Source organism: Apteryx mantelli, chromosome 1, assembly GCF_036417845.1.
Source record: "Apteryx mantelli isolate bAptMan1 chromosome 1, bAptMan1.hap1, whole genome shotgun sequence".
Lineage (NCBI taxonomy): Eukaryota > Metazoa > Chordata > Aves > Apterygiformes > Apterygidae > Apteryx > Apteryx mantelli.
Window position 1 is genome coordinate 3245114 of NC_089978.1, and position 26529 is coordinate 3271642.

Below are 26529 nucleotides of genomic sequence, written 5' to 3' on the forward strand. Positions count from 1 at the left end.
AAACCGCGGCGGCGGCGACGAAGCGCAAGGGTCACTTTATGCATTCTTTAGTGTTTTGGGTTTTTTTGGGGGGTAAAAGCTGCTTTTTTTCTAATCGCCCACCTTTCTTTTTTTTTTTTTCTTTTTGGTTTTTGTTTTTTTGGTTTGGTCTCGTTTTCCTCCCCAAATCGCGTAACGCGCGTTGCCGACACGGAGCAATAGCAAAGGTCTCTCTTCGGTCCCGTCCTTCCGCAGCTCAGCGCGTTCGCCGGGCCCCGGCGCCCCCCCGGCGCGAGGCGTTTCCCCCCCAATCTCCCCGACCGCTCCTTGCTCATTCGGGGTCCTTTCGTTACCGTTTTGCTTTATTTTATTTTGTTTTTTTTTGCTGTCGCCGTTGATAAGCGCCTAGGTTTCGCTTGCCGGAGCGGGCGAGGAAGGGGATACCGCGGGAAAACACGCCGCGCCGGCCGGCTCCTGCCGAGCTGGGGTCGGGTACGGTTAGTTGCACCTAAGGTAAATTATTTAATCTTCCATAACGTATTTACCGGGGGGGGGGGAGGGGGGGGGAAATTGGTGTCTTCCAGCTAGGTAGAGGCTTAAGGCATCGTCTGCCGTGACGGAGCCGCTCGGCTCGGCCCTTCTGCCGTAGGAGCAAAGCGAACGCGAACAGCCGGAGCGGCGCGATGCGCCCGGCTTTTGGGGGAGGGAAGCGGGCGAGCGGCAGGACCGAAAATTCAACCTGGGCCAAAAAAAAAAGGAAAAAAATAGAAAAGAAAAGAAAAAAGGCGGATCAAAACGCGCGTTTGCGAGCGGCGCTGGGGCCGGTGCGCGAAGGGCCGCGGAGCCGCCGCGCCGCCCAGCGGGCAGCGGCGAGAACGACCCGCGAAGCCCCTTTTTTTTGGGCAGCTCCCGCACGTAATTTAACCCTTTTTTTCCCCTTTTTTTCCTTTTTTTTTAAACACCGTGAAGCATTATTTCATTTCTTATTTTTTTGCGGGGGGGGTTTAAAGAGGGTTGTTTTGCCGTCCTGAACCAGCGGGATCGTGAGACGCGCCGGCGGCTGGGGGCAAGCCCAGGTTTTTCGATATTCTCTTTTCCTTTTTTTTTTTTTTGTTGTTGTTTTTTTTCCTGCAAAAATTGCAAAAATGGTCAATGCAAGCGTGGGCTTTGCTTTGTGCCCCGTGGCTTTCCCCCCACCCCCAACCGGAGCTTTCCCGGCTCCTGTGGCTGCTGGCTTTGGTTTGCCATCGGGAGAAATAAAACCCTCTTAGAAACCCCAGGAGGAGAAGCCAGGGCAGCCGGCGGGGAGCTTGGAAAGGTGCTTTTTTTATTATTTTTTTTTTTTTTAATTTTTTTTTTTGGCACGTCCCTAACCCGGCCGACGCTTGCTTGGATTCCCTGGGAATCATCTAGTCGCAGGGGGCCTGAAAAGCAGGGAAAACCGCAGCCTAATGGCAGCTGTGCTAGCAAGGGCCTGCGGGTGCTCAGCACCAGGCAGAATCGGGCCGCCGGGGGCGAGCAGTTTGCAAAAACCACCGGGAACGGGAAACCCCCCCGATCCCGATCCCGATCCCGGGGTGCAGCCGGCCCCCGCAGACGCCCTGCACCTTTGCGCTGCCGGGTTTTCAATTCGGTTCAGCCGATGCCTCAGCTCAGCTCCCTTTTTTTTTTTTTTTTAAATCCTATCGGAACGCTTCAGCCGGAAAAACAAAAATTAAAAAAAAAAAAATTAAAAAATATATATATATATATTAAAAAAGAAAAAGCCAACACGTCTTCCAAGTTTGAGCCTCAAGGGTGCGATAGGGCCCGAAGCGCCGCCGAGAGCCGCAGCCTCCGCGTGTGGATACGAAGCGTCAACCTGGGGTTTGCTTTATCATTTTGATTTGATTTTTTGGGGGGGGGGGTGGGTGGGTTTTTTTTGTTTTGTTTTGTTTTTTTTCCCCCGTCGCCGTTCCGGTCGGAAGAGCAGGTCGTGCTCGAGCTCCCTGACGGGTTTCAGCCGCGAGTTTGTAACCGTACGATATTTACTGTAAGATGTAGAACATTCGATAACTATTAAAATGTTTCCAAAAAAAAAAAACCCACCCCGACAACAACCCCCCAAACCCCCCGAGCGGCCGCGAGGGTTTGGCTGCATCTTCGCCGCCCGGGTGGGGGGGGGGTGTTGGGGAGGGGGGACGTCGGCGTCAGGCGTCACTGCTGTCACGAGCTGGGCGGCCTCAGCCTGGCGGAGGCGGTTCGTGGAGCTGGGCGCCCTGCAAGCCGGCGCGGGCTCCGATCGGGCGCCGCAGGGTGCAGCGAGCACCCAAGGGTGATGCATAGGTGCTTTGGTACGGCTGCGTGCTCGGGCGCGCGTGCGCTTCTAGCCTCGTTTCCGTGGGTGCGTGGGCATGCGCAGCAGTAACTGCACCCGCACCTGCACCCATGGCAGTAACTGCACCCACATGCGCAGCAGTAACTGCACCTGCACCCACGGCAGTAACTGCACCCGCACCTGCATGCACACCTGCATCTGCCTCTGCATTAGCACCCGCCTCCATGTCAGCACCCACACCTGCACCCGCATCCACACCTGGACCTGCATCCACATCCCCACCTGCACCCACACCTGCACCCGCATCCACATCCCCACCTGCACCCACACCTGCATCCACATCCACACCTGCACCCACATCCACATCCCCACCTCCACCCACACCTGCACCCACATCCACATCCCCACCTCCACCCACACCTGCACCCACACCTGCACCCGCATCCCCACCTGCACCCCCACTCACATCAGCACCCACCTGGCACCAGCACCCACCTCCATACTCATATCCCCAACAGCACCCGCACCCACGTCCATCCACATCCCTGCCAGCACCCCCCCTAGCACTAGCACCCACCCCAGCACCCCCATCCCACAGCAGCGCAGGGACCGTGGCAGCCGCCCCCCCCCCAGCTCCGCGCCAACCCCCCCCAGCACCACGCTCCGAGCGCCTTTATTAATTACTCCATTTCCAGAAAGAAATCCAGGAGGCTTAAAAAATATAAATTAGGAACCCAAAACACGAGCGGCCTCAGCGGGCCAAGAGCCCCCGGGGGGGAGGTAAATAGGGGGAGCGGGCACTGCGGGGAACGACACCAGCGGTGCCGCCTCGAGGGCCCCTTCGTTCCTGCGGTGCTGTGCCCCGGGGGGGGGGTTCAGGTCCGGGGTTCGGGCAGCTTTCTCAGTCTTTGCGATGCTAGCGAGCCCTTGAGCCGCTGGAAGAGGCACAGGGGGCGACGGGCTGCTCCATTCCCGCAGTTCAGGCGGTTAAGACCAGTCCGGTCCCGGGGTGTCCTCATTAGGCTTCAGAGTTAACGCCGCAGTCCTGCAGGCTCGTTAGAAGTTATGCGGCCCCAGTTTCCCCCCAGCGTGTCTGGGAAGGAAGCCCAGGGCGTGCAGGGACCCCACAGGGGAGAAGGGTCAGGGGGCTCCCGTGGCGTGGGGGGGGCCCAGAGGCCGTGCACCCCCCCCCAAACACACACACCCCCCAGCGGTTCGGCCCAGCAAGCAGCAGCGCTCCGCTCCCCAAGAAAATCCAGGGCCGCGTTTTGCCTGCAGCCTCGCTCGAGCCGCGCTTAAGTCCCGGGCAAGGGGGCGGCAGCCTGCAGGAAGAGCAGAGGGAAAACCCGGGCCGGCACCACCGGGGAACGGAGCCCCGGGGCGGACGCACCCCATTGCCCCCCCCCCCCCCGCAATCTGTGCCGCGGACTCGGCGCTTCCCGCGGTCCCCTCCGCCCTGCCTTTGGCCTCGGCATGGCCTCCGCCTCGCTGCTTGGTTTGAAGGAAGATTGCGGGACAGAGAGAAGAGAAGGAGGGAAAAATTGGAGGGGAAAATCCCCCCTCGAACCAAACAGAGCCCCCCCCGGGGCAGCCGCGAAGCCTTGCCGGCAGCTCCGTCGGACAAGAGCCGGCACGCTGCAAAGGGGAGGAATTTCGGCAGGGCTCGGCCGGGCCGTAGCCTTTAACGGGACTGAAGCCCGGTGGCAGGGAGGGTTAAGGGACATGACCAAGGGCGCCCGGGGGGACAGTGGCAGAGCAAAGCCCAGGTGCGTATCTCGGTTTCGGGTTGGGGGGGGATAAAAACCCTCCTCCCCATCACGCGTGGACCCACCAACCTAACGCCAGGGCTCGTCATCCCGGCGCACGGGAAACAACGGAAAAAAACCCACATTTCTGCTTAGCCGCTTCGGAAAGCGGCTTTTCCGGGTTTCGGGTCAGCTCCGTGCGGGAAGGGCACACGGCTAAAGGTGCTGCTCTGCCCCAGCACCACTCTCCGGGGTGTTTTAGCCTCAGCTCGTTCCTGCTTTCCCCCCACCCCAGTGAGGTCTGGGCTGCCGGGAAGCAGCGTCTCCCCACCTGAGGGAACCGGCGGTAAGATGGTCTGGGGCCTCTTTTGGTAGCATCTCTTCCTACTTCCATCATCCTTCCATCTACATACTCAAGATCTACCAGGGCTTCACCCCAGTGTTGCAGGCTGCTCACTCCTGGGTCACTGGGTCCCTCTTGGCCAGCAGTGACCAAGGTCCATGTGGGACCTCCTTTGCAACAACCCCAGACCCCTGCTCCCCAGGGCAGCCAGCACCTGGCCACCCTGGTTTTGGGGCACACAGGACCTCTGGCTGGCTCTCACCAAGGCCTGGAGCTCCCCTCCTGCCCTGGAGACCGCTGACAGTGGTGAGACTGTCCAGAGGCAGCAGAGAGCTGTGATAAGCCTTTGCCAGATCCTCTGCAGCTTTGGATGACCGCATTCTCCAAGCGCACCCCCTCCTCCTGCTGGTCTGCAGCAGCCTAATTAAAGTCTCCAGCACCAACGGTGCGAGATGCAGCTAATTACGCTTGTGCGTTCATCCCAGCAAGGGGAGATGCTGGGAGGCAGCAGGAGGGGCCCAGCACACCACGGACACAGCCTGGTCCAGCCCAATGGGCTGCACCTTGATGGGTTCCTCTCCCCGCTCCATCTCCTACGTCACCCTTGCAGGCAGCAGGGCTCTTTCTAGCCAGCATAGGGCCTTTAGGGAAAGCTGGGTTGAAACAGGTTGCCCAGAGAGGTTGTGGAGTCTCCATCCTTGAAGATACTCAAAAGCCATCCGGACATGGTCCTGGGCAATGTGCTCCAGGTGACCCTGCTTGAGCCGGGGGGGGGTTGGACCAGATGATTTCCAGAGGTCCCTTCCAACCTCAACCATTCTGTGAAACTCTTCAGATCACATCTGGATCCTCTACTGGGGGAGCCCCAAACTGCACACAAGAGACTGCAGCCAGTCCAGTGGAGACCATCAACGCGGTTGAAGGTTGGAGCACAGGAGGCGCAAGGAGAGGCTGCGAGGTGGCTCTGTTCAGCCTGGAAAGGAGAAGGCGACGGGGGATTTATTGCTGTCTGCAGCTCCCTGCCGGGATGGTGCAGAGAAGACGGAGCCAGGTCCTTCTCGGAAGGGCACAGTGATGGGACAAGAGGCAAGAGCACAAGCAGGAACAAGGGAAGCTCATCAGATCCTAGGAAAAAGTCTCCTTAGGAAGATGGGCGAGCAACTGGATAAGGGGAATCTCCATCCTTTGAGCTATGGAGAGCTCGGCCAGCACCGGCACCGTCGCTGTGCTGGGGCGGTCGTGGAGGGGAAGGCTGGTTTTGCTGCCCGGTTCGTCATAGGAACCGGCAAGGGCTGTAGGGATTTGCTTGTTGCAACAAAAACTTTGGAATTACTCCTGAGGAGCAGGGCGACGACTTTCCGCTCCCCAGATCCTTGCTACGGCGAGGCGGCCCCAGAAAACCATGCCGAAAACGAGGTCAAGGCGTTTCGCCTAGAGCCCCCACCCTGGCATGAAGCCGCCAGCTGGACGAAGGCTCCCAGCCCAGGGGTGACACCTGGCACCGCATCACGCCGAGCCGCCGGTGACCGCGGTGCCGGGATGGCTGCTCCCGCTCTGGAACCAGCGGGGACAGGAGCGGCGGAGATGCCTCTGGGCACTGGTTCTGCGAGCCCCGACGTCACCGATAAAGCTACGGTTTAAGCCTAGCGTGAAGCACTTTTACCCTTCCAGGGCAGTGGCCCGAGCCTTTACTAGTCGCGCGCGGTCCAGGCCAGGCCTTTGGCAGGGGAACGGGCACGTTGCCTTCTGCACCGCTCCGGGGGGCTCAGCCCCCCCCCGAGCACAGCCGGGGTCGCATCCTGCACCAGCGGCTGGAGCCAGCAGCGCTGACAGCCCAAACCCAGAGCTTTGCCTGGTTGTGGTCCACCAGGAGAAGGGGAGCCAGCTCGAACGGCGCCGGGATCACGGCTCAGGGCTCCCGTAACCCCCCCCCCGGGATCTCATCGGACCGAGGGGGGGGCACATGGTCCTTCGTAAGAGCACGGCACCCCAGTCCGTTGATCCCGTAGCGCTAGACCTCAGGCAGGGGCATCTCCGGGAGGGGCCCGCAAGCCCAAACCGCTGTTTATGGCAAAGCAACCCGAGCCCCCCCCCAGCTCGGAATAGACCCCCCCCCCGGCAATGGCGGTGCCTCCCCACCCCCACGGCAGCCCCCCCCGGGGGGGGCCGAGCCAGGCTCTTACCTGCCGGGGCACCGGCTCCCGCGCCGGCAGCGCCGCCCTCTTTTTATGAATGAACCCGCCGGGCGCCAATGGAGCAGTTCGGCCGCCGGCCACGCCCCCCACGTTGTGACGTCACAACGCGGGGCTCCCTCCCCTTCCCCGCCGCGTCGGCGCGCGAACGTTCGGAGGCTCCGCCCCCCCCCGCGCCCCCCCCCCCGCGGGCAGCGCCGCCTGCCGGGCGCCGCGAGGCGCTGCAGCCGGGGGCGGGGGGGGTCGCTCCTTCCCGCCGGTGTTTTGGGGCGAAACCAAAGCAGATTCGGCTTGAAAAGGTTCCGTTTGGCAGGAAATTGCCGTTTCCCTAAAAAGCACCTTCCCTTGCGCGGCTTTTCCCGTCTCCGCCTCATCCCCGCGCCCGCGGACCCTTCCTGTATCCGCAATTTTCCGCGGTGGCCGGGACGCATCCGGCCAAAGACGAGAGCACGCTCGGTTTAATTCCGACACGGGTGACCTTTAATGACAAAGAGCCCACGGTGACCAAGAGCCCCCCCCACCCGACCCCCCCTAAACATTACTGCCATCCTTATGAACAACCCCCAAAAAACCCTCCCCCCAAACCAACCCCCTCCCCGGGCAGACAGACAGACGGACGTGGGAAAGCAGCATTCCCGCCTCTCGCCGGGGCCGGGACCGCCTCGGAGCATCCCGGGTTATCTCAGCTCGAACGTGCCGCCGCCGGTCCCCCCCCCCGGGGAACCAGCCCGCCGAAATCCCCCGCCGGTGACGGCGGCTTGGCCGCGGCGAAGCTGGAGGCAGAGGGGGGGACACACGCGGGCTGGCGGCGGGCCGGGGCGAAAGCCGAGCGAGCGAGAGGGCAGCGAGCGGGAGAAGCGGCGGCCAGGTTTGGTCCGGATGCGGCGCGGGGTGGCGGCGGCGGGGGGGGGGCAGAAAGGCGCGGGCGCCCCGCGGCGCGAAATGGGGGAGGGGACGGGGACGGGGACGGCGGCCGGGCGCTCGCCACCGTCCCGGCTCCCGCGCCCCCCTCCCTCCCTCCCGCCACCAATAAATAAGGATATTTATATATATTATATATATATATATATATTTCGAGGGGGCGCGGGGGGAGCGGGGCTGGCGGCGGCGGCGGCGGCGGGGGGGCGGCGGCGGGGGCCGCTCACGCCCGCCACAGCAGCAGGTGGTTGGTGCTGTCGTCGCGGCCCACCGTGTCGCTGCTGGCCGCCAGCCGGAAGTCCTCGTAGCCGTCGCCGCCGCTGATCACCAGCAGCTGGGGCTTGGCCAGGCCCAGGCCGGTGGCCCGAGGCCGGGCGCCCTCCCGCCTGGGCCCCTCGCCCGCCGCCTCGGGCCCTGCGAGCCGCCCCGGCACCGTCAGCACCTCCCCTCGGCAGCGGGGGCCGGCTGGAGGCGCCTCGGGGCCTTGGCTCCGCCTCTAGCCCGGAAGAGCTCCTCCCACCCCATAGCCCCTCCCCCTGCCATAGCTCCTCCCACACCAATAGCCCCTCCCACCTGCATAGCCCCTCCCACCCCATAGCCCTTCCCCTGCAATAGCTCCTCCCACCTGCATAGCCCCTCCCACCCCATAGCCCCTCCCCCTGCCATAGTTCCTCCCACCCCATAGTCCCTCCCCTGCACTAGCTCCTCCCACCCCATAGCCCCTCCCCCTGCAGTAGCCCCCCACCCATAGCCCCTCCTCTGCAATAGCTCCTCCCACCCATAGCCCCTCCCCTGCCATAGCTCCTCCCACCCCACAGACCCTCCCCTGCCATAGCTCCTCCCACCCCATAGCCCCTCCCCCTGCTATAGCCCCTCCCACCCCATAGCACCTCCCCTGCAATGGTTCCTCCCACCCAATAGCTCCTCCCACTCCCATAGCTCCTCCCACCCATAGCCCCCAAATAACCCCTCCCACCCCATAGCTCCTCCCCCAATAGCCCCCTCCCAATAGCACCCCCCCATAGCCCCCCCAAATAGCTCCTCCCACCCCATAGTCCCTCCTCCTGCAGTAGCTCCTCCCACACCCATAGGCCCCCCCACAGTAGTTCCTCCCATCCCAATAACTCCTCCCACCCCCATAGCCCCACCCTTGCAATAGCTCCTCCCACCCCAATAGATCCCCCCATTCCCATAGCTCCACCCACCCATAACCCCCCCAAAACCCTCCCACCCCAATAGCTCCTCCCCCACAATAGCCCCTCCCACTCCCAAATCTCCACCCAGACATAGCCCCTCCCCCACAGTAACCCCTCCCACCCCAAAGCTCCTTCTCAATAGCTCCTCCCAGCCCAGAAGCTCCTCCCACCCAAACTAGCCCCTCCCCCACTAGCCCCTCCCCACAGCAGCTCCCCCCATAGCCCTACCCCCCATAGCCCCCACAATAACCCCTCCCACCCCCAAAGCTCCTCCCACCCCAATAGCTCCTCCCTCACAATAGCTCCTCCTGTTCCTATAGCACCACCCACCTATAGCCCCTCCTCCAAACAACCCCTCCCACCCCAAAGCTCCTCCCCCAAACCTCCTTCCACCCCAGAAGCTCCTCCCACCCAACCAGCTCCTCCCCCAAGTAGCCCTCCCAACTGAAAGCTCCTCCCCCACAATAGCTCCTCCCACCCCAACTAGCTCCTCCCCAACCAGCCCCTCTCATCCCAATAGCTCCTCCCACCCAACTAGCTCCTCCCACCCCAATAGCCCCTCCCACCCAAGGCCCCTCCCCCAAATAGCTCCTTGCATCCCAATAGCTCTTCCTACCCCAGTCCTTCCCCCATAGCTCCTCCCACCCCAATAGCCCCCACATCCCACATCCCCACTAGCCCCCCCACCCAATTAGCCCCTCCCACCCCAAGGCCCCCCAAAGTAGCTCCTCCCAATCCAACAGCCCTCCCACCCTGACTAGCCCCTCCCACCCAATCACCCCACCCACCCCAATCACCCCTCCCACCCATTGGCCTCTCTCACCCCCACTAGCCCCCCCACATCCCACTAGCCCCTCCCACCCTGACTAGCCCCTCCCACTCCAAATAGCCCCTCCCACCCCTCAAGCCCCTCCCACTCCAAATAGCCCCTCCCACCCAATTGAACCTACCCCAATCACCCCTCCCACCTACTAGCCCCTCCCACCCCCACTAGCCCCCCCACATCCCACTAGCCCCTCCCACTTCGAATGGCCCCTCCCACCCCCACTAGCCCCCCCACATCCCACTAGCCCCTCCCACCTGCTCAAGCCCCTCCCACCCCACTAGCCCCTCCTGTCCCCACTAGCCCCTCCCACTCCAAATGCCCCCACCCCCATTAGCCCCTCCCACCCAATCAGCCCTCCCACTCCAAATAGCCCCTCCCACCCCTCAAGCCCCTCCCACCCTGACTAGCCCCTCCCACCCCCATTAGCCCCTCCCACTCCAAATAGCTCATCCCACCCCCTCAAGCCCCTCCCACTCCCACTAGCCCCTCCCATCCCAACCGCCCCTCCCACTCCCACTAACTCCTCCCACTCCCATTAGCCCCCCACCCCTCAAGCCCCTCCCACTCCCACTAGCCCCTCCCACCCCAACCGGTCCCTCCCACTCCCACTAACCTCTCCCACCCCCACTAGCCCCTCCCACCCCAACTAGCCCCTCCCATCCCAACCAGCCCCTCCCACTCCCACTAACTCCTCCCACCCCCACTAGCCCCTCCCACCCAACTAGCCCCTCCTGCCCCAATCGACCCCTCCCACTAACTCCTCCCACTCCCACTAGCCCCTCCCACCCCTCAAGCCTCTCCCGCTCCCACTAGCCCCTCCCACCCAACCGGCCCCTCCCACCCCCTAGCCCCGCCCCCCGCCCCGCCCCCCCCCCCGTACCGGCGCCGGCGGGCTGCGGGCAGAGGCGGTCGAGGGCGGCGGGCAGCTCGAGGGCGGCGAGGAAGCGCACGTGGCCCGTGTGGCCCTGGGGCAGCCCCACGAGGGCGGGCGGCGCCCGGGTGGCGGCGGCGGCGGCGGCGGCGGCCAGCGTCAGCACCACGCCGGCGCTGGTGCCCACCCAGAGCAGCTCGCCGCAGGCCAGCAGCGCCGTCACGCGCAGGCACGCCGCCTTGTGCTGCCGGATGATGGCGTCGGCGCCTGCGGCGGGGGCGGACGGGACCGGGCGGGCGTCAGCCCCGTGTGTCCCCCCCCCCCAAAACCTCCCCCCCCCCCCCGGCGCCGCACTCACCGGCCAGCATCTTGTGCACCGGCGGCGTGACGTCGGCCTCGGCCAGCTGCTCGTAGCTGGTGGCGTGGTAGAGGCGCACCTGGGCGCTGCTCTGCAGGGCCACCCACACGCCGGGCCCCGCGCTCGCCATGCAGCTCACGCCGCGCCCGCTGTCCGGCCCCACGGCGAAGGCGTGCTGCGCGGCGACAGAGCGGGCCCGTGTGCCGCCGCCGTCCTCGTCGTCGTCCCCCCCCCCCCACCTCGTCCCCGCCACCCCCCCGCCCCGGTCCCCCGTCTGCCGTACCTCCTGCGCCAGCGTGGCCGTGTTGAGGACGATGACGCGGTTCTGGCAGCCGCACCACAGCTTGCCGCCCACCGCCACCATCTTCGTCACGGGGCTGCCCGGCGAGCCCAGCGCCAGCGCCTTCGAGTTGTGCGGGTCCCAGAAGCGCCCTGCGAGCGCCCGCCGTCAGAGGCGCCTGGACGCACAGACAGACGGACAGACAGCCCGGGAACCCCCCCCCCACACACACACACACTCTGCCCAGGGGATGCTGCCGGTGGCCGGGGACACCCCGGGAACCGCCGGAGCGGGGCAGATGCTCCTCTCCAGCCCCTCGCTTCTAGCAACCCTCGAGGCATCGCTCCTGCCGGGATCGCCCACTCTCCCGCGTGCCCGGGAAAGCGGGTTGCACCCAGGGAACCCTCTGCGGGATGGACACCCTCTGCGGGACGGACACCCTCTGCAACACGGACACCCTTTGCGGGACAGACACCCTCTGCAGGACGGACACCCTCTGTGGGACAGACACTCTTTGCGGGACAGACACCCTCTGCAGGACAGACACCCTTTGCAGGACGGACACCCTTTGCAGCACGGACACCCTTTGCAGCACAGACACCCTCTGTGGGACGGACACCCTTTGCAGGACAGACACCCTTTGCAGGATGGACACCCTGTGCGGGACGGACACCCTGTGCGGGACGGACACCCTTTGCAGGACGGACACCCTTTGCAGCGTGGACACCCTGTGCCGGACGGACACCCTTTGCAGGACGGACACCCTTTGCAGCACAGACACCCTCTGCAGGACAGACACCCTTTGCAGCACGGACACCCTCCGCAGGACAGACACCCTCCGCAGGACAGGGGTCCTGCTTGCCAACCCTCCTCCCCGCGGGCCCTCGAACGGCCCCCCCCCCCCCGGGGCGCCCCCCGCGCCGGCCTCACCTGCCTCCCGCTGGTAGGCGATGAGCTCCCCGTTGGCCAACGACACGAAAACCTGGTTATCCAGGTACCTGCGGCGAGAAGAAGGGGGGTGAGAAGGGGGGGTGAGAAGGGGGCTTCAGCCCGGGGGGGAGCCGCGTGCCAGGGCCGCCCCCGCGGCCGCTTCTCCCTGCCGGCGCGCTTACAAGATGCAGGTGACGGCGGCGGCGTGCTGCATCTTCATGCTGTTCTTCCTGTTGCGGATGTTGTCCGACGACTGGTACACGTGGATGCTGGGGGGGGGAGGGGGGGGCAAGAGCGGCGGCGCTGAGCTCCCGGATGCCGGAGAACCTCGCGCCCCGGGAGCCGGGGGGTGTTTTCCCGCGGTTCCCCCCTCTCCCCGATCCATCCGCCGCGCGCCTGTGCCGCACCAGCCGTCCTCGGTGCCCAGCCACATGGAGCTCTGGTGGGCTTCGGGATCGAGGCTCAGCAGCTCCTCCAGGCTGCCCCGCGTGAAGGAGCCGCGGCTGGAACGCCGCATGGCCCGGCCGTCCACGGGGCTCTCGCCGGCTCCGCTGGGGCCGAAGGGACCCGCCAGGGTCAGGAAGGACGGCTCCTGCTCCTCTTCCGAGCTCGTCGTCTCCGCCGCCGCCTCCTTGCCGCTCGGCAGCTCTTCGTCTGGACGAAGAGGAGGAGGAGGAAGAGGTGAGGCGGGACGGAGCGGGCTCTGCTTCACACCCGGATCCCTCCCCAAAACCCCCCTGCCCAAAGCACGTTCGGCGTCTCAACAGCGTCTCTCGGCCCCGACGCGAAGCTCTGCGCTGGCCGAGGCGGGATGCTTCCCGCTGAAGGTGGCCTCCCTCCTCTTCCTCGCTGCTTCTTTGCAGATAAGAGATTCCCACCCCGATCCACCCGCAGAGCGACCAGGGCCGGGCGACTGGTGGATGCGGCGGGTTCCCGCGCCCCGCGTGCCCCGGGATCGGCCCCGAACGCCTCCTTCCCGGGGTTTCCCCATCTTCGAAGCCTTCCCTTGCCCGCGGGCCGACTCACTTCCGAAGCTGGAGGAGATGGTGGAGTGGCTGGCCTGGCTCTGCAGCGTGCCCGAGGGGCTCGGGGAGGACTCGTCGTCCGTGTCGTCGCTGTCGAAAGGCATCAGCTCCCGGTTGGCGCTGTCAACGGGCTCCGAGAGCTCCAGCGAGGAGCCCGAGATGGAGATGTGCAGGCACTGCTGGGGCCCGGCGTCCTCCGGCTGCGGCGCCGGCGCCGGCTCCGCCGCCGGGCTCGCCAACGACTCGGGACGCTCCCTGCCGGGGCAGAGACGGCGCGGGGCAAAAACCGGCGCCGCCTTCGCCCGGCCCGTTGCGGGAACCGGCCCCGGCGTTGCCCCGCGCCGCCCGAATTCGCCGGGCGACGTCCGTCCCCCGCAGCGCCTACCTGTAGGGCCGCTTGAGGCCCGGCACGGAGGCGATGCAGAGGATCCGGGCGGAGCAGACGGCGATGCACGCCTCCACGGTGGGCTCCTTGCGGATGCTCAGCAGGCAGACCTGCCCCACGTAGCCGTCGCTGTTGCACACCCAGACCTCGCAGGCGCTCTCCGGGCTGCCGGGACTGGGAGAAGCGCAAGAGAACTGGAAGAGGGCAAAAGACCGGGAGAGCTCGGGTCACCGGCGGGCGGCACGGCGCAGCCTTTCCCGGCCCTTTCCCCGTCCCCCCTCGCAACGTGGGCACGAGCCACGTGAAGAGCCCGCGGGGCTCGAAACCCGGATTTCGGGAAGCGCTGCGGCGATGCTCCTCCACGGCACCGGCTGCAGGAGGATGCTTCAATCCGCCGAGAGCGGAAACGGGTACCTGCATCCCGCTCCGCGTCTTCATGATGGGGATGGCCTTGAGGAACTCCGGGTCCAGGCAGTTTTTGCTGGATGCTGGGAGTATAAGATAAGAGCTGAGAAGGACGGGGCGCGGAGGAGGTGGCGGAGCAGAGGCACCCGCGGGCTCTGCAAACGGGGGAGCGACGCCGCCGCGTCCGCGGTGCGAGCAGCTGCCCCAGGACACCACCAGCCACTTGGTGGTGGGTGCAGAGTGGCACACAACGGGTTTCGGGTGCTTTCTCCTCCCCACGTCCCCAGCCCTCGCGGGAGGCTGACCCTGGGAGCAGGCACCCGCCGTTACCCAGCTTCTTCTTGGCGTCCTCGAAGGCCTGCTCGAAGCTTTGCCGGGCGTCGGGGTTGGGGAACTCGAAGACGAAGGACTCGGTGCCTTCGGCCTTGGTGGTGGTGAGCTCCACTTTGTTGGGGGGGAAGGACATGCTGAAGGACAGCGACTGCTTCTCGGCCAGCTCCCGGTGGATGGCAGCCATCAGGTCCTTGATGACGTCGTCCAGGCTCTGCGCGGGGGGGACAGTGGTTTGGCTCTCGGAGGACAGCCAAGGACGGAGGATGGAGGAGATGGGTCCACCACCATGGTGTTGCCCACGTCCCTCCCCACTGCTATCCCAAGAGCCTGGAGCTGGAGGTGACCCCAAGCATCCTTTTGGGGCTGCCCAAAACCCAGTCTGACTTCAGAGCTGGTGGCATTGAGGTCTTTCAGAGCTGGTGGCATTGGGGTCCTCCAGAGCTGATGGCACTGGGGTCCTCTGAAGACAGTCATGGCCAACAGCCCATCCCCGGGTGAAAACCCATCTCGTTGAGGGTTTTCCAGGCAGATGGGATCAGCTAAACCCTGCTTTTGCCCCGAGACATGGCCGGGAGCGAGGCTGCCCAACCCTGCTGCCTTCTCCATCCCACTGAGAGCTCCTGGGGCAGGGAACAGCTCTCACCAGTGGGGCTCTGACAGCATCTCCCTATGGCAGTAACAAAATCCCAGTCCAAAACCACTTAAAAGCTGGCCAGGAAAGGCAAAAAGGCAGGGACTGGTGGCACTTAACAAGATAAAAGGCTCCTTTGCTTCTCGTTGCTGGATAAAATGCACGGACATCGTTTGTCCAACCTGGTCGGATGGGGAGGAGTACTGGTGGATGTTTAACAAAAAGTGATTTTCTCCTAAATATCGGGCATTCAAGCTAAACGGAGGGATGGAGAGAGCCACGGAGCAGCTGGCCGAGACCCTGCCATGTGGCCACATCTCAGCTGGGGTGCGGAGGGGCCCCAACGCAGCCGGGCGCCCGGATCAGGTCCACCTTGCCCCCACCCTCCTGGGGTGCGCGGGAGGAGGCGTCCGGCCCCGGCGCCCTCACCTGGTGCGGGAAGCTGAGGTTCTCCGAGAGCTTGCTCACTTGGCCCAGCGTGCTGAGGTCCTCGTCCAGGCGGCAGATGCTCTTCTGGACGCTCTCGCGGTTGGTGGCTTGCGAGGCACCTGCGCGGCGAGATGAGGCCCCCGGGATGCTCCCGCTACCCCCTTCCTGCCCATCGCCCGAGCGGGGCGGCAAGCGCCGGGGTTTCGGGGGGCGGCGGCAGCGGCGGTGGCAGCGACAGACCTTTGACGATGTCCACGTCCTCCAGGGGCAGCTTCCAGAGCAGCTTGTACTTGCTGGCCGTGTCTATCACGCTGGCCGCCGTGTACCTGCGAGGCAAGAGCTGGCTGAGCGCCGTGGGGCCACCCGAGAATTGCGCCGAGATTTTATCCCCCTCGGCTTAAAAGCAGTCCCGGAGCGGAGGACGCGCGGAGGGACAACCCTAACGGCTCGATCTGAGCTGCCATCGGAGAGGGCGGCAGAGCGGGCCGCTCCGGATGGCAACGGGAGATGCGGCGGGACGGACGGCTGGCCGGCGGCGCGACCGGCGGCACTCACAGGCTCATGGAGCTGCGGCGGAGGGAGCCCGACTTGCGCTTCAGCGTGGTGCACACGAGGAGGTCCGTGAAGAGGAAGAACGAGCGGTCCTTCTTGCCGCCCACCGCCTTCTGCAGAGCAACGGCGAGAAACAGGGGCGGGTTAGCGGCTACGTTACGTCTCCTGCCCCAGTTTCCCCAGCTCCGGAGCAGCTGGTGCTCACGGGCCACACCTGGACTCAGCCCAGCAAGTTGGACGTGAAGGAAGCGCTTTGGGTAGAGGAAGGACGGAGAAGGTGGCAATAAATCACTGTTCATCCTCAGCGCGATCTCTGAGGTTGTTCGGGCCATCTCTCCCTCCCACCGTCCCTCTGCACACCCATCCGTCTGTCCAGCCGTGCATCCATCCATCCATCCACCCTTCCACCAACATCCCTCTAGCCACCATCCAACTGCCTTTCCACCCAGCCAGCACCTTCTCCGTGGGGACCCAGCCGCCCTGGGCGACCCCCAAGATGCCGCACGCCGCAATCGCAGCCGCCCACTCCCCAGTGCCACCTCTCCCTGCCACGAAGCAGCCAGGGGACAGACAAACTGCCGGGGCGAGGGGTGAGGAGTGATCCCGCGGGCCGCCGGGCCGTCGGCTCTTACCACTTCCACCACCATCTCCTGACGCAGGAACCTCCGGAGCGGGGCCTGGAGCTGTGAGGACAAGGATGCTCGTGAGACGCACGGACGCGGGTGCTGCACCCTCGCGCGCTGGCGTGCCCGAGGCTCGGCAAAGTCCCCCTGGGTGACCCAAGTTCCCAAAGCCGGGCTGTGCCTGGGCTAGCGGGTGCTCAGGGCTCACTTTTGGGGCTCCAAACACCAGCGCAGGGCAGAGGGAGTGAGAAGCGGAGATTTCGCTTGGCCCCAAGGTGAGGACGTAACGTGGCGGCAGGTCCCCACGCGTAACGAGGACCCTCCAGCCTCAGCCATAAAGCACAGAGCCTCCTCCCCCTCCCGACCTTGCTCGGAGGCTCGTTAGCTCCCTCGTTACAAGCTCTTCCCGCGGTCCACGTACATCCTCCATGCCTTCGATGTGGGACTCGATCTCCTGCACGATCCGGGCGTTCCTCTCCACCTCCTCGGCGCTCTTCATGCCCTTGTTTATCCTCTCGGCCACTTGCTTGATGTTGCGTTGGGCGTCGATGAGGAAAGGGTGGTCGGGGTGGTCCTCCGGCGTGTGCTTCAGCAGGTCCTGCCACGGGGAAGAGAGTTGGGTGCCGTCCCCGCGGGCCATGCTCGGGATCGGCACCGCCCGAGATGCTGGTGGGTGCCGTGCCAGCACCCTCCGTTGCGTTTTGGAAGCAAACTCCCAAATTCCCAATTTTGAGGGAAATCAGCCCCAGGCAGGAAACGTTTTGCAATGAAACAAGGCAAATCTTGGCGCTCGCAGCCCGGCCGGCCGGTCTTCGCGTGGGCTGGAGGTTCAGCTGCCTCCAGCTTGGATTTTGCCACCTGTAAGGGGCTCCTGCCCCGGCCATCACCCAGCATCAGGGCGAGCCCTGCCGCTGTCCCCCGTTCGCCCGACTCCAGCTCGCTGCAAGGATCGAGTTAACGGCTAGAAACATCCCAAGGTCACCTGGCTCCCAAGGTTATCTGGAGAGTCGGTGTTGGAGACCCCAAACAGCCCTGTTCTTCGCGGCTGCCCAAAGCATCTCCTCTTGCAACCTGGTTCATGCGGCCAGCCAACCCCGGCCATGTTCCCGCTCCGCATCCCTGCACGGACGAGCCGAGATGGACGGGTCTCACCTGACGTTGCTCTGCCTACCTTCACCAGCAGCTCGTACCGCGGGATCCTCTGCACGGGCTTGATCATCAGGTCGGACAGCGCCTGCTTCTCCTTGTTCTCCCTCATGCTTTGCTGCGAAACATCGGCAAGAGAGAAGGATGGGCCTGTTAGGTGGGACACGGCGGGGACCCGGCTCACCTGGGCTGCTGCCAGTCCAGGAGCTGGAGCGATACCAGTCCAGGAGCTGGAGCGATACCAGTCCACGACCTGACACAACTCCTTTTCCCACCAGCCCAGCATCTGAATGACTCTGGTTCAACCCAGGTTCTCACTAAAAATCCCTTCGTAATAAAAATAGGAGGATGGGGAAAAAAATCCCAGTTTGGCCTCACATCACCGATGGATTCCCATGAGCTCTTGCCGCCCTGCGAGCAGGCTGGCACGTGGCTCCCGGGTGCCGCAGGGAGCCACGTCAGCCCCTCCAAACCAAAGGAGCACATCCAAGGACCTACCTCCAGGAACTTCATAAAGGCTGGCCGGGCTTCCTTGGCGATCCTCACGGCATCCTTGGCGTTGAGGAAGTTATCGATGTAGGCGGAGTAGATGTTCACCAGGACGTCCTTGGAGAACTGCGGGGAGCGGAGGGGCAGGGAGCGAAAGGTGGGTGAAGCAGCCCCAAGGGTTAACGGCAGCCGCCTCCTTCCCCTTCGCGGGGATCTGCCCAGGCTCGGCGCCCGGTGCGGGGAGGCCTCTCCCGTCGCACGCTGAGATTTTTCAGCCCTGACATTTCTGCTCCCGGTGCAGAAATGCGAAGCTGCAGACCCAGCCGCTCGCTGCAGCATCTCACTGTTAAGCTAAGCAGACCGAGGGCCTGGAGATCGTCTCTCTCTCTCCCTCTCTCTCTCCATCTCAGACACGTTTTTTCCCATCCTTTAATCATTTCCCTGCTCTTGCTCAGAGACTTTCCCTGCTGGGGCTGCGTCCGTGTGCTCCCATACAGAGCGAGCATCTGGTCCCAGAGGGACACCAGGGAGCACCAGGCTTGGGGGGACACTGGCCACGCTGGACAGGGGGACACGTCTGGGAAGGTCCCAGCTGCCTGGCTTGGGAAAGTCTTAAGTCCTTCTTGCCCCCCCCAAATCCCAGAGCCTGGAATAAAGCCCTGACCATAAGGGGACCAGGGATCAGCCGGTCCGACCTGCGCCTCGGTTCCCAGCCACCTCTCACGCTCCTGGCGTGCTCTGATGGGATGGGGACAGGGACTGGGACAAGGATGGGGCTGGGGTCGGCTGCTCCTACCGACTGCACGAGGAGGTCGCCCACTTTCTGCTTCTCATGCCAGTTTTGCACGCAGTCATTGATCTGCTCCAGGAACTGCTCGTGGTGCTCCAGCAGCTCGGGGATCTGGTCAAAGATCTCATCCACCAGTGAGGGGTCGCACAGCAGTGAGTTCTCAGGCTGCTTCAGGGGCTTCATGTAACCCTGCGGCAGGGAAGCAAAGGGATCCAGTCGGAGCCTCAACAGACTTTTTTTTTTTTCCCTATGAATTTTTCAACCTGGGTAAATTTTTGAGGTCCACAGCATCCTGCAGCAGGGAGTTCCCCGAGTGAACTAGGGGTTGTGTTCCCCGAATCACCCTAGGGTCCTCATCCCACCCCGGCGCCTCCCATCCACCCCAGGCCCCATGTCACCATGGGTGCTGGGGGCCATGGGCACCACACGGGCACAGGCAGCGGCCAAGATCCCAGCGTGGACACGTTGCATGGGTCCATGGGCAACGGTTGCACAAGGAGCCCCAGAGCCCCCTCCATCCCCTGGACCCATGTCTCTGGTGGTCTCAAGAACAGAGATTTTTGGCTGGGCAAGAGGAGAGCTGGGTTACACCCAGTGGCCATGCCTGACCCAAGCTGGTAGGCCAGGATGCTCGTCCTAGATGCTGTTTCCAGCAGAATAAATCAAGCTCCAACTCGAGAAGCCAGCCGGCCACGGCTGTGGTGCCACCAGAACAAAACCAGGGTGATGCTTCCCATGGCCATCGCCACCTCCCAGCCATGAGTCTGAGGGCCTTCCAGAGCCAGAGGCTGTATCAGGTTGTTGTGTTTAAGAGCCACAGGTGGATCTGTCCTGCAGAAATTCTACCCATTCCTCTCCTGAACTCTGTTTGTGCTTCTGGCCTCCACAGTGTCCTGGGACAAGGAGGTCTGCAGGAATGCTGGGTCGTGGGCTCTCCAATGAAGACTGCTTTCTTCCCTGCATGGGGCAGCGCAGTGGAGAGAAGTGCTCCCCTGGGGAACAGCAGAGCTGGATTTGCAATGGATGCAGGACGAAGACGATGTCTTCTGTGAGAATCCCTCAAGCCTTGAATGCATGGATTGGTACCTGGACATGGTGTCCTTCAGGATGCTGTGAGGACCATGGGCTTCCTCGGGCATTTGGGCAACAAAGTGAGGATGCGATGTGGTTTTGGATGCTCCTGGCCAAGGTGGGTTCTTGCATCGCACTGGCCCAGAGTTACAGCCAAGTACAAACTGAACAGATGGGACCAACCTTGAGCCGCTTCAGACATCTCCCTCCGAGCTAATGAAACCGTGGACAGCAGGAAGGGAGGAACCCCCTGGAGGATGAGGTTCCTCAGGACAGCAGTGGGTATCTCATGGAGATCCAGCCAGTACAGATGGAGTGGGAGACCATGATTTGTTTCATCTCAAAGCAGATGCCTGCAGGCAATCAGCAGAATTGCACCCGAAACGTCATCATCTCCATTTACCAGATCTCCATGCTTCTACCTCCAGCGGACAGCCCTGGCCATAGACACTGCATGTTAGTAGAGGCAAATCCTGCCCAAGGATTCTGATCCTGATCCGCTTCGCCTGCCCTGTTGTAGACTGCTCCACCAGGAGAAGGGCTGTACACTACTTCCCTCCCCTGACGGCAAGGCCAAGTCTGGTCCACACATCCCACCTGCTATGAAAGTGGGTGATTTCTCCCAAGGATGCTGCTCCAGCACGGTCCAATATGGATTTGCCCTCCACAGCGTGCCGGCTGACACCACACAGGGACATCGCCATGTGGCTTGGGAACTTCCTAGGTGAGAGCCAAGTCCATGCCAAGATCAGCAGAGATGCTGTTTGACCCTGAACAAGGTACACTTTCCCCCCAAATATGGATTAGAGCCGGGGTCCTCTTGCCCCCTTGAGCCAATGTCTGTGCTAAGACCAGAGGTCTCTCCCTCCTGCAGCAACACATGGCAAAGCCCTCCTTGCACCTCTGGGTCCACTGCAGGAACAGCCGTGCTGGAGATTTATTGGGGAAAGCCTCGCTGGGTGTCCAGGGAAGATGAGGATGTCCCATGCCTTCGTGGCTCATCAGCCCATTGGGTGTCTTATGGGCACTGCTTTGGTACTGAACGGGTCAGATCCCTCTTGCACAGGTTGTGGTGGACAACAGAGGCATTCGACATGCATTTCCCTCCATGGTGGTCATGCGCCTTCAAACAAATTCACCTGCTGCCTGATTTTTTGGCACTTGCACCTGCAGAGATGGGTTCTGACAACCCACACCTACATCAGCCAACAGTGAGGACCTACTGCTCCAGCACATTCATCTTCATTAACCTTCTGAACATGAGAGGTCCTTCCAGCCTGGCTGTTCCAAGGGATTTTGGAATTAGCTCAGCAAAAAAGGGACCTAAAAAGCCCTTGACCCATGGCTGTGGCCCACTAGCAGGTGCTGAAGCTGAGCAGATAACGGGGAAGATGTGGTAACAGATATCACGAGGAGGAACAGGTCCCCAAGTCCCCAGGGGACGGGATGGCAAGGTAGGGCCTTCAACAGCAACCCGGGAGATGGAGTGAGGCGCAAGGAAGAGCTAAGTAGGGAAAACCCTGGGACAGCATACCTCACTCCAGGTCGTGGGTGACATTGCTCGGACAAATGCCCTCTGGGAATTGTTATGGGGCTGATTCGGGGGGACGAGGTGACCTTCCCCACTCCTGTTCAGCAGCGACTGCTTCCACGCTGCTCCCACCGCCTGTCCCGTGCAGCCCCCAATGTCTCTGCCACCCCATCGGCGCCGCTACGGCACCCACAGCAGCGCCAGGGTCTGACTTCGAAGCGCCCGAATGTCCCCGCCGCGGGGGTCCGGCGCGCTTCCCGCGCTGCCTTGCAGGAACGCCCACGCCGCGGCTGCGTCCCCGCTCCCCCAAAAAGGAAAGCATCTCCGGTTTAGCGGGGCTCGGCCCCTCGCCACCCCGCCGGCGCCCGCGGCGCCGTACCTGCATCAAGGTGCGCAAGGACTCCACGTAGGACTGCTCTGTATCTAGGAGCGTCATGATGACGTGTTTCCTCATATCCTGCAAGGAGAGAAAAGCCAGGTGAGATTCGGGGCCGGCGCTGCGGTGTGACGGATGGCGAGCGGCCGGGTGCCGCGCTCTGGCGGGGACACTCACTCGGTTCGGCAACGGCTGCAAGCCCGGCTCCCGTCCAGCTCCCCTTCGCTCCCTCTCCACCCAAATCGTGGAATCCGGGAGGATTAGGAAGTACATGACACCGATTGCACAGAGCTGCCTGGTTTCCTCCGGCAGCTGGGCGCGTCAGGAGTCCGCCCCGGCTCACAAAGCCCTACATGGGTCGGTGCCGGCTCCCTTCGGGCTCCCCAGCGGCTGAGCTCAGCGCGGCCCCGCGCCCGCCGCGCGCCGCCGAGAGGAGGCCGCTCCGCTCTGGAATTCGCTCCCCGCTCGGCTCCCGTGGGCCGCTGACCTCCCCGGCGCAGCACCGCCGAGACCTCCCGCTCCAGCGGCCGGCTCCCGGGGATGCGGCGGCGCTGCCGCTCGGCGCCCGCTCGGCCCCCGCGCTGCCAGAGCGGAGGGGAGCGGGGGACAGTCCTCCTGCCTGGTCCCACCAGCTGCGCCAAGCGGGGACACGCGGGAGCTGAGCCCAGCCTGCGTCTCACCTCCAGGGCAAGACTCCCCAACGGCCCCGGTGCAGAAATGCCTCAAAGATCCCGGGCATGGAGATGCTCCAACGGCCCTGGGTGCAGAGATGCTTGAAGGGCCCTCGTTGCTATAAGGTCCCAAAGGCCCAGGGTGCAGAGGTGCTCCACTGGCCCCAGGTTAGGAGATGCTTCAAGAGCCCTGGATGCAGAGATGCTCCAGAAGCCCTAAGTATGGAGCTGCCCCAAAGGCCTTGAGTGTGGAGATGCTCCAGTGGCCCTGGGTGCAGAGATGCCCCAACAGCTTTGGGGTGGAGATGTTCCAATAGCCCTGGGTATGGAGATGCTCCAAAGGCCTTAGGTATGGACATGTTACAAGAGCCTTGGGTATGTGGATGCTCTGAGGGCCATGATTGTGGAGATGCTCCAAGGGGTCTGGGTGTGGAGAAGTCCCACAGGCCCTGGGTGTGGAGATGCTCCGATGGCCCTGGGTACAGAAACGCTCCACTTGGATACGGAGGCCCACCAAAGGCCTGGGGTACAGAGATGCTCCAAGCACCCTGCGTTTGGAGCTGCTTCAACGGCCCTGGGTGTGGAGACCTTCCAAAGACCCTGTCTGCCAAGATGCTCCAAAAAGGTTCCGGGTACGGAGACACCCCAAAAGCCCTGGGTGCAAGGTGCTCCAAAGGCCCTGAGCGTGGAGATGCCCCAAAAGTCTTTGATGCAGGGATGCCCCAGAAGCTCTGGGTGTAGAGACACCCAACGGCTCTGGATACATTTCCAGGGCAGCTCTAGAGCCCTGGGATTGGGATCGCCTTGCACGCGGCCACGTTGGGGCCGCCGGTGCGGCAGGAACGCCGGTATCGCAGGATCAGCTCAGCCGGGAGGCGCAGGGCTTTCCGCACCTCCCGTCGCTGCCGGCTGGGACGTGGGGCCCCGCGAAAGCTCGTCGCAATTACACGAGCGGCGTTAGGAAGTTTTACTTAACGCTCAGGCTCAACCCTCCTCGCCGCGGATTCAGGCCGCCGTCGCCCACGCCGGTCCCCAGGGAGCGACGCGCTCGCCGCCGAGCAGCCGCCGGAGCGCTGCAAAGCCGCTGCCGCGGCTCCGCTCTGGTTTCCCGTCTCTCGGCGAGCCACTTCCCCCCCCCCCCCGGCCCTTCGCCTCTGTTATCGCTCCCACATCGCTAATCCCCCCCATCCATCCATCCCCGCCGGGCTCTGTCTAAACACTCCGCTCCTCGCCCGGAAAGCAGCATCGAAAACCGGACACAGAGCCGCGCGGAGGCCTCCCGGGGCCGAGCTCCCGCGAGCGGATCCCGGCGGCATCCGGCTCCCGGAGCCCTGAGTCGGGGTGGCTTTGCCAGCATCGACGCCGGCTTTGAGTCGGATGCCCGGCGGCGAGGCCCGAGCTGCCTCCGCGTGCGCTCGCTCGGGCCGGGATCGGCTCGGAGCCGGGCTCGGAGCCTTGCTCTGCCGACGGATGGGCCCATGCCTCAGTTTCCCCACCTGTAAGCAGGACAGCAGAGGCACGCGCCCGCGGCGGGGCCACGAGAGCGTCGGCACAGCCGTCCCCCCCCTTCCCAGTCCTGCCTGCCTCAGTTTCCCCACGGAGAGACGGAGGTGACAGCCCCGCGGCTTGCGGCTAGGTCCGAACGACGGCTTTCCTCCGCGTCTGGTTTTTATCGGCCCTTACGGAGCCGTCCCAGCTCGCTAACGCGGCGGGAAGGAGGTTTTCTTTCCTCGAGCCGGAGGGGCTCAGCGCCGCATGCGAGCCAGCCCAAAAACTCCGTAAACCACCTCGTGCTTTTCCAGGTGCTGGAAAAGAGGGGCTTTGCCCCAAATTACTGGAGAGAGCAGGCCTGCCTGAGGGTGACTCAGGGGAAGCGAGTTTGCCAGGTCTCAGCCCACTCACGCGGGACACACGATGGCTACGGGACTCCTCCGGCGGGGAGCTTTATAAGGGTAGAGGTGTCACCCCCCCCCCGCCGGCAGTGGGAAGAAAGGACGCCGGGATCCCCGGGATGCCATCTCAGATGCGGTCGCACGGAGCATCCTTCCTTGGGCGGCCAAGCGGGACCCCCCCGGCCCGGACAAGGGGGAGCCCCACCGAATTACCGCTCCGACGGGAGCGAAGAAAACCGCCCTGCGGGGAGCTCGCTGCCTCCCCGCTTCTGTTTCCATCTGCTCCGGCTCCTCTCCCGAATCTGCCCTGGGGGAACAGGAGCGAGCCGGCGCACCCCGGTCCCATCCTGCCTCCGCCGCGGGGGGAGCGAGGCCGGGCCGCGGCGGGGATACCGCGGGGACCCCCCCCTCCACGGTCGCCGGTACCCGAGGGGTTAACATCCCCGCCGAGGCGTTCCCGGCGGCAAGACGCACGGCCCCCATGGCGGCGGCAATTTTGGGGAGGGGGCGACCCGTGGGAAAATATCCCTGCCGGTTCCCACGGGCCCGGCAAGGCCGCGGGAACCGGGGCGGCTCTCCGTCGGCGGGTGGGGATTTTCCGCAGCTCCCCCCCCTCCTCCTTATTGCCGGGGGGGGGGGGGCGAGGATGAGGATGAGGATGAGGATGAGGATGAGGATGGCGTTGCCACGGTGATGGCGGTCCAGACCCCCCGGGGCTCTCTCCATCCGTGTGTGTGTCCCCCCCTCCTCCGCCGCCGCCCCCGGCATCGCTCCGGGTACCGGTGTCGCACACGTGTCCAAGCGTGACGCATCCGTGCACACGGCATCATCCCCCCACCGCCACCACCGCCACCACCGCCACCGTGTCCCCCCCCCCCCCACGGCGTCCCCCCACGGCGCATCACCTCGGCGCTGCCGGCATCCGTGGGGCTGCCGCGGCCGCCCGTGGAGCCCTTCTCCGGCGGCTCGTCGGCGCCGAGGCCGGGGGCGGCGGCGGCGGCGGTGGCGGCGGCGGTGGCGCCGAAGGCCGCGTCGATGCCGTCCCCGAGGTCTCGCATGTCCTCCAGGGCGATGGTGAACTGCGCGAGAGTCCTCACCATCTGCAGCATGCGGGTCCCCGGGGTCGGGCCGGCCCACGCGGCCCGGGGCCACAGCGGGGAGGGGGGAAAAAAACACAAAAAAAAGGAGGAAAAAAAAAAAAACAACACAAGCAAAACCGGGTTTCTCCCCCCCCCCCCCACCACCACCCCGGAAAAGCAGGAAAAAAAATAAGAAGAATAATAAAAAAATTCCCCAGCGAGCAGCTTTGCCGGCAGGAGGGCAATAAATAAAATGGGGAAATCTCTCCTTCGGGGCGTAATTGCGATGTTTTTTTTTAAAAAATAAATAAAAAAAAGGGGGAGCGAGGCGCTGCCGAAGGCGAGGAGCGGGGACGCAGGCTGCCTGCCGCGCCGGGCTGTGCGTCGGCGCCTGCGTGCGTGCGCGCGCGCGTCTGTCTGTCTGTCTGTGCGTGCGGGGGGCCGTGCGTCCGGCCGGCGCTTGGGGGGTCCGTCCGTCTGGCGGCGGCGGCAGGTGCTCGAGCCGGCTAACGGCAGGCGTGAGCAATCACAGGCAGAGCCGGCCGGCGGCATTCCCGGGAAAGGCGCTCGCGGGGGGGCTTCATCCCGCCTCCCCCCCCCATCACCGAGCCCCAAATCGCCCTAATTTCACCCATATCAGCGAGAAAAATCGCTGCTGGGGCGCACGGAGGGGGGGGATGCCGGAGTCCCCCGGCCGAAACGAGGATGCTCAGGCCCAATTTTTTTCCCTAGGGAAGGGAAACGGAGGCAGGGAGCGGGGCCGGGATGCTCAGCCCGCGCACGGGGAATAACGAGGTTCTTCCGGCCGACCCTCCGCTCCCGCTCCGTTAATTAAACCGAATTAGCCCCTCGCCGGTTGCCTTGGCGACGGCCACGGCGGCGCATCCCCAGCCAGGAAATTCCCTCCCGGCTCCCAGCCTCCAAGGCCCAAAAAGCCGCTCCGGGTGGGAGCCGCGGGATGCAGACCAGCCGGAAAGAGGGGGGGAATCCCAGGCCACCGCGGGGCGATGTCCCCTCTCCGGTTGGGGGGGGCGTTTCGTTTTGGGGAAGCCCTTTGCCATGGCGTCGCCGCTGCCGGGCGCAGAGGCCGGACAACTCGGCGCACGTAACGCCGGTCCGGCCGAAGGAGCGAAGCCACCTGCTCAA

General features: G+C 64.2%; 1 protein-coding gene across 1 annotated transcript in view; it reads right to left on the minus strand.

Annotated features, from left to right (window-relative positions):
• Positions 1 to 7554: 7554 nt before the first annotated feature.
• The window catches only part of ARHGEF17 (Rho guanine nucleotide exchange factor 17), a 35560-nt gene continuing 16585 nt past the window's right edge, over positions 7555 to 26529 (minus strand). The window contains exons 2-21 of the mRNA XM_067308948.1: positions 21745 to 21822; positions 18770 to 18952; positions 17983 to 18099; positions 17510 to 17602; positions 16760 to 16936; positions 16348 to 16398; positions 15719 to 15828; positions 15404 to 15489; positions 15164 to 15282; positions 14101 to 14314; positions 13780 to 13853; positions 13366 to 13559; positions 12982 to 13235; positions 12363 to 12609; positions 12138 to 12224; positions 11956 to 12023; positions 11029 to 11177; positions 10746 to 10920; positions 10397 to 10654; positions 7555 to 7908 (exon numbers count right to left, since the gene is read on the minus strand). Coding sequence (XP_067165049.1) covers positions 7718 to 7908; positions 10397 to 10654; positions 10746 to 10920; positions 11029 to 11177; positions 11956 to 12023; positions 12138 to 12224; positions 12363 to 12609; positions 12982 to 13235; positions 13366 to 13559; positions 13780 to 13853; positions 14101 to 14314; positions 15164 to 15282; positions 15404 to 15489; positions 15719 to 15828; positions 16348 to 16398; positions 16760 to 16936; positions 17510 to 17602; positions 17983 to 18099; positions 18770 to 18952; positions 21745 to 21822 — 2925 coding nt within the window. The 3' untranslated portion in view covers positions 7555 to 7717. The remainder of the gene's footprint in view (positions 7909 to 10396; positions 10655 to 10745; positions 10921 to 11028; positions 11178 to 11955; positions 12024 to 12137; positions 12225 to 12362; positions 12610 to 12981; positions 13236 to 13365; positions 13560 to 13779; positions 13854 to 14100; positions 14315 to 15163; positions 15283 to 15403; positions 15490 to 15718; positions 15829 to 16347; positions 16399 to 16759; positions 16937 to 17509; positions 17603 to 17982; positions 18100 to 18769; positions 18953 to 21744; positions 21823 to 26529) is intronic.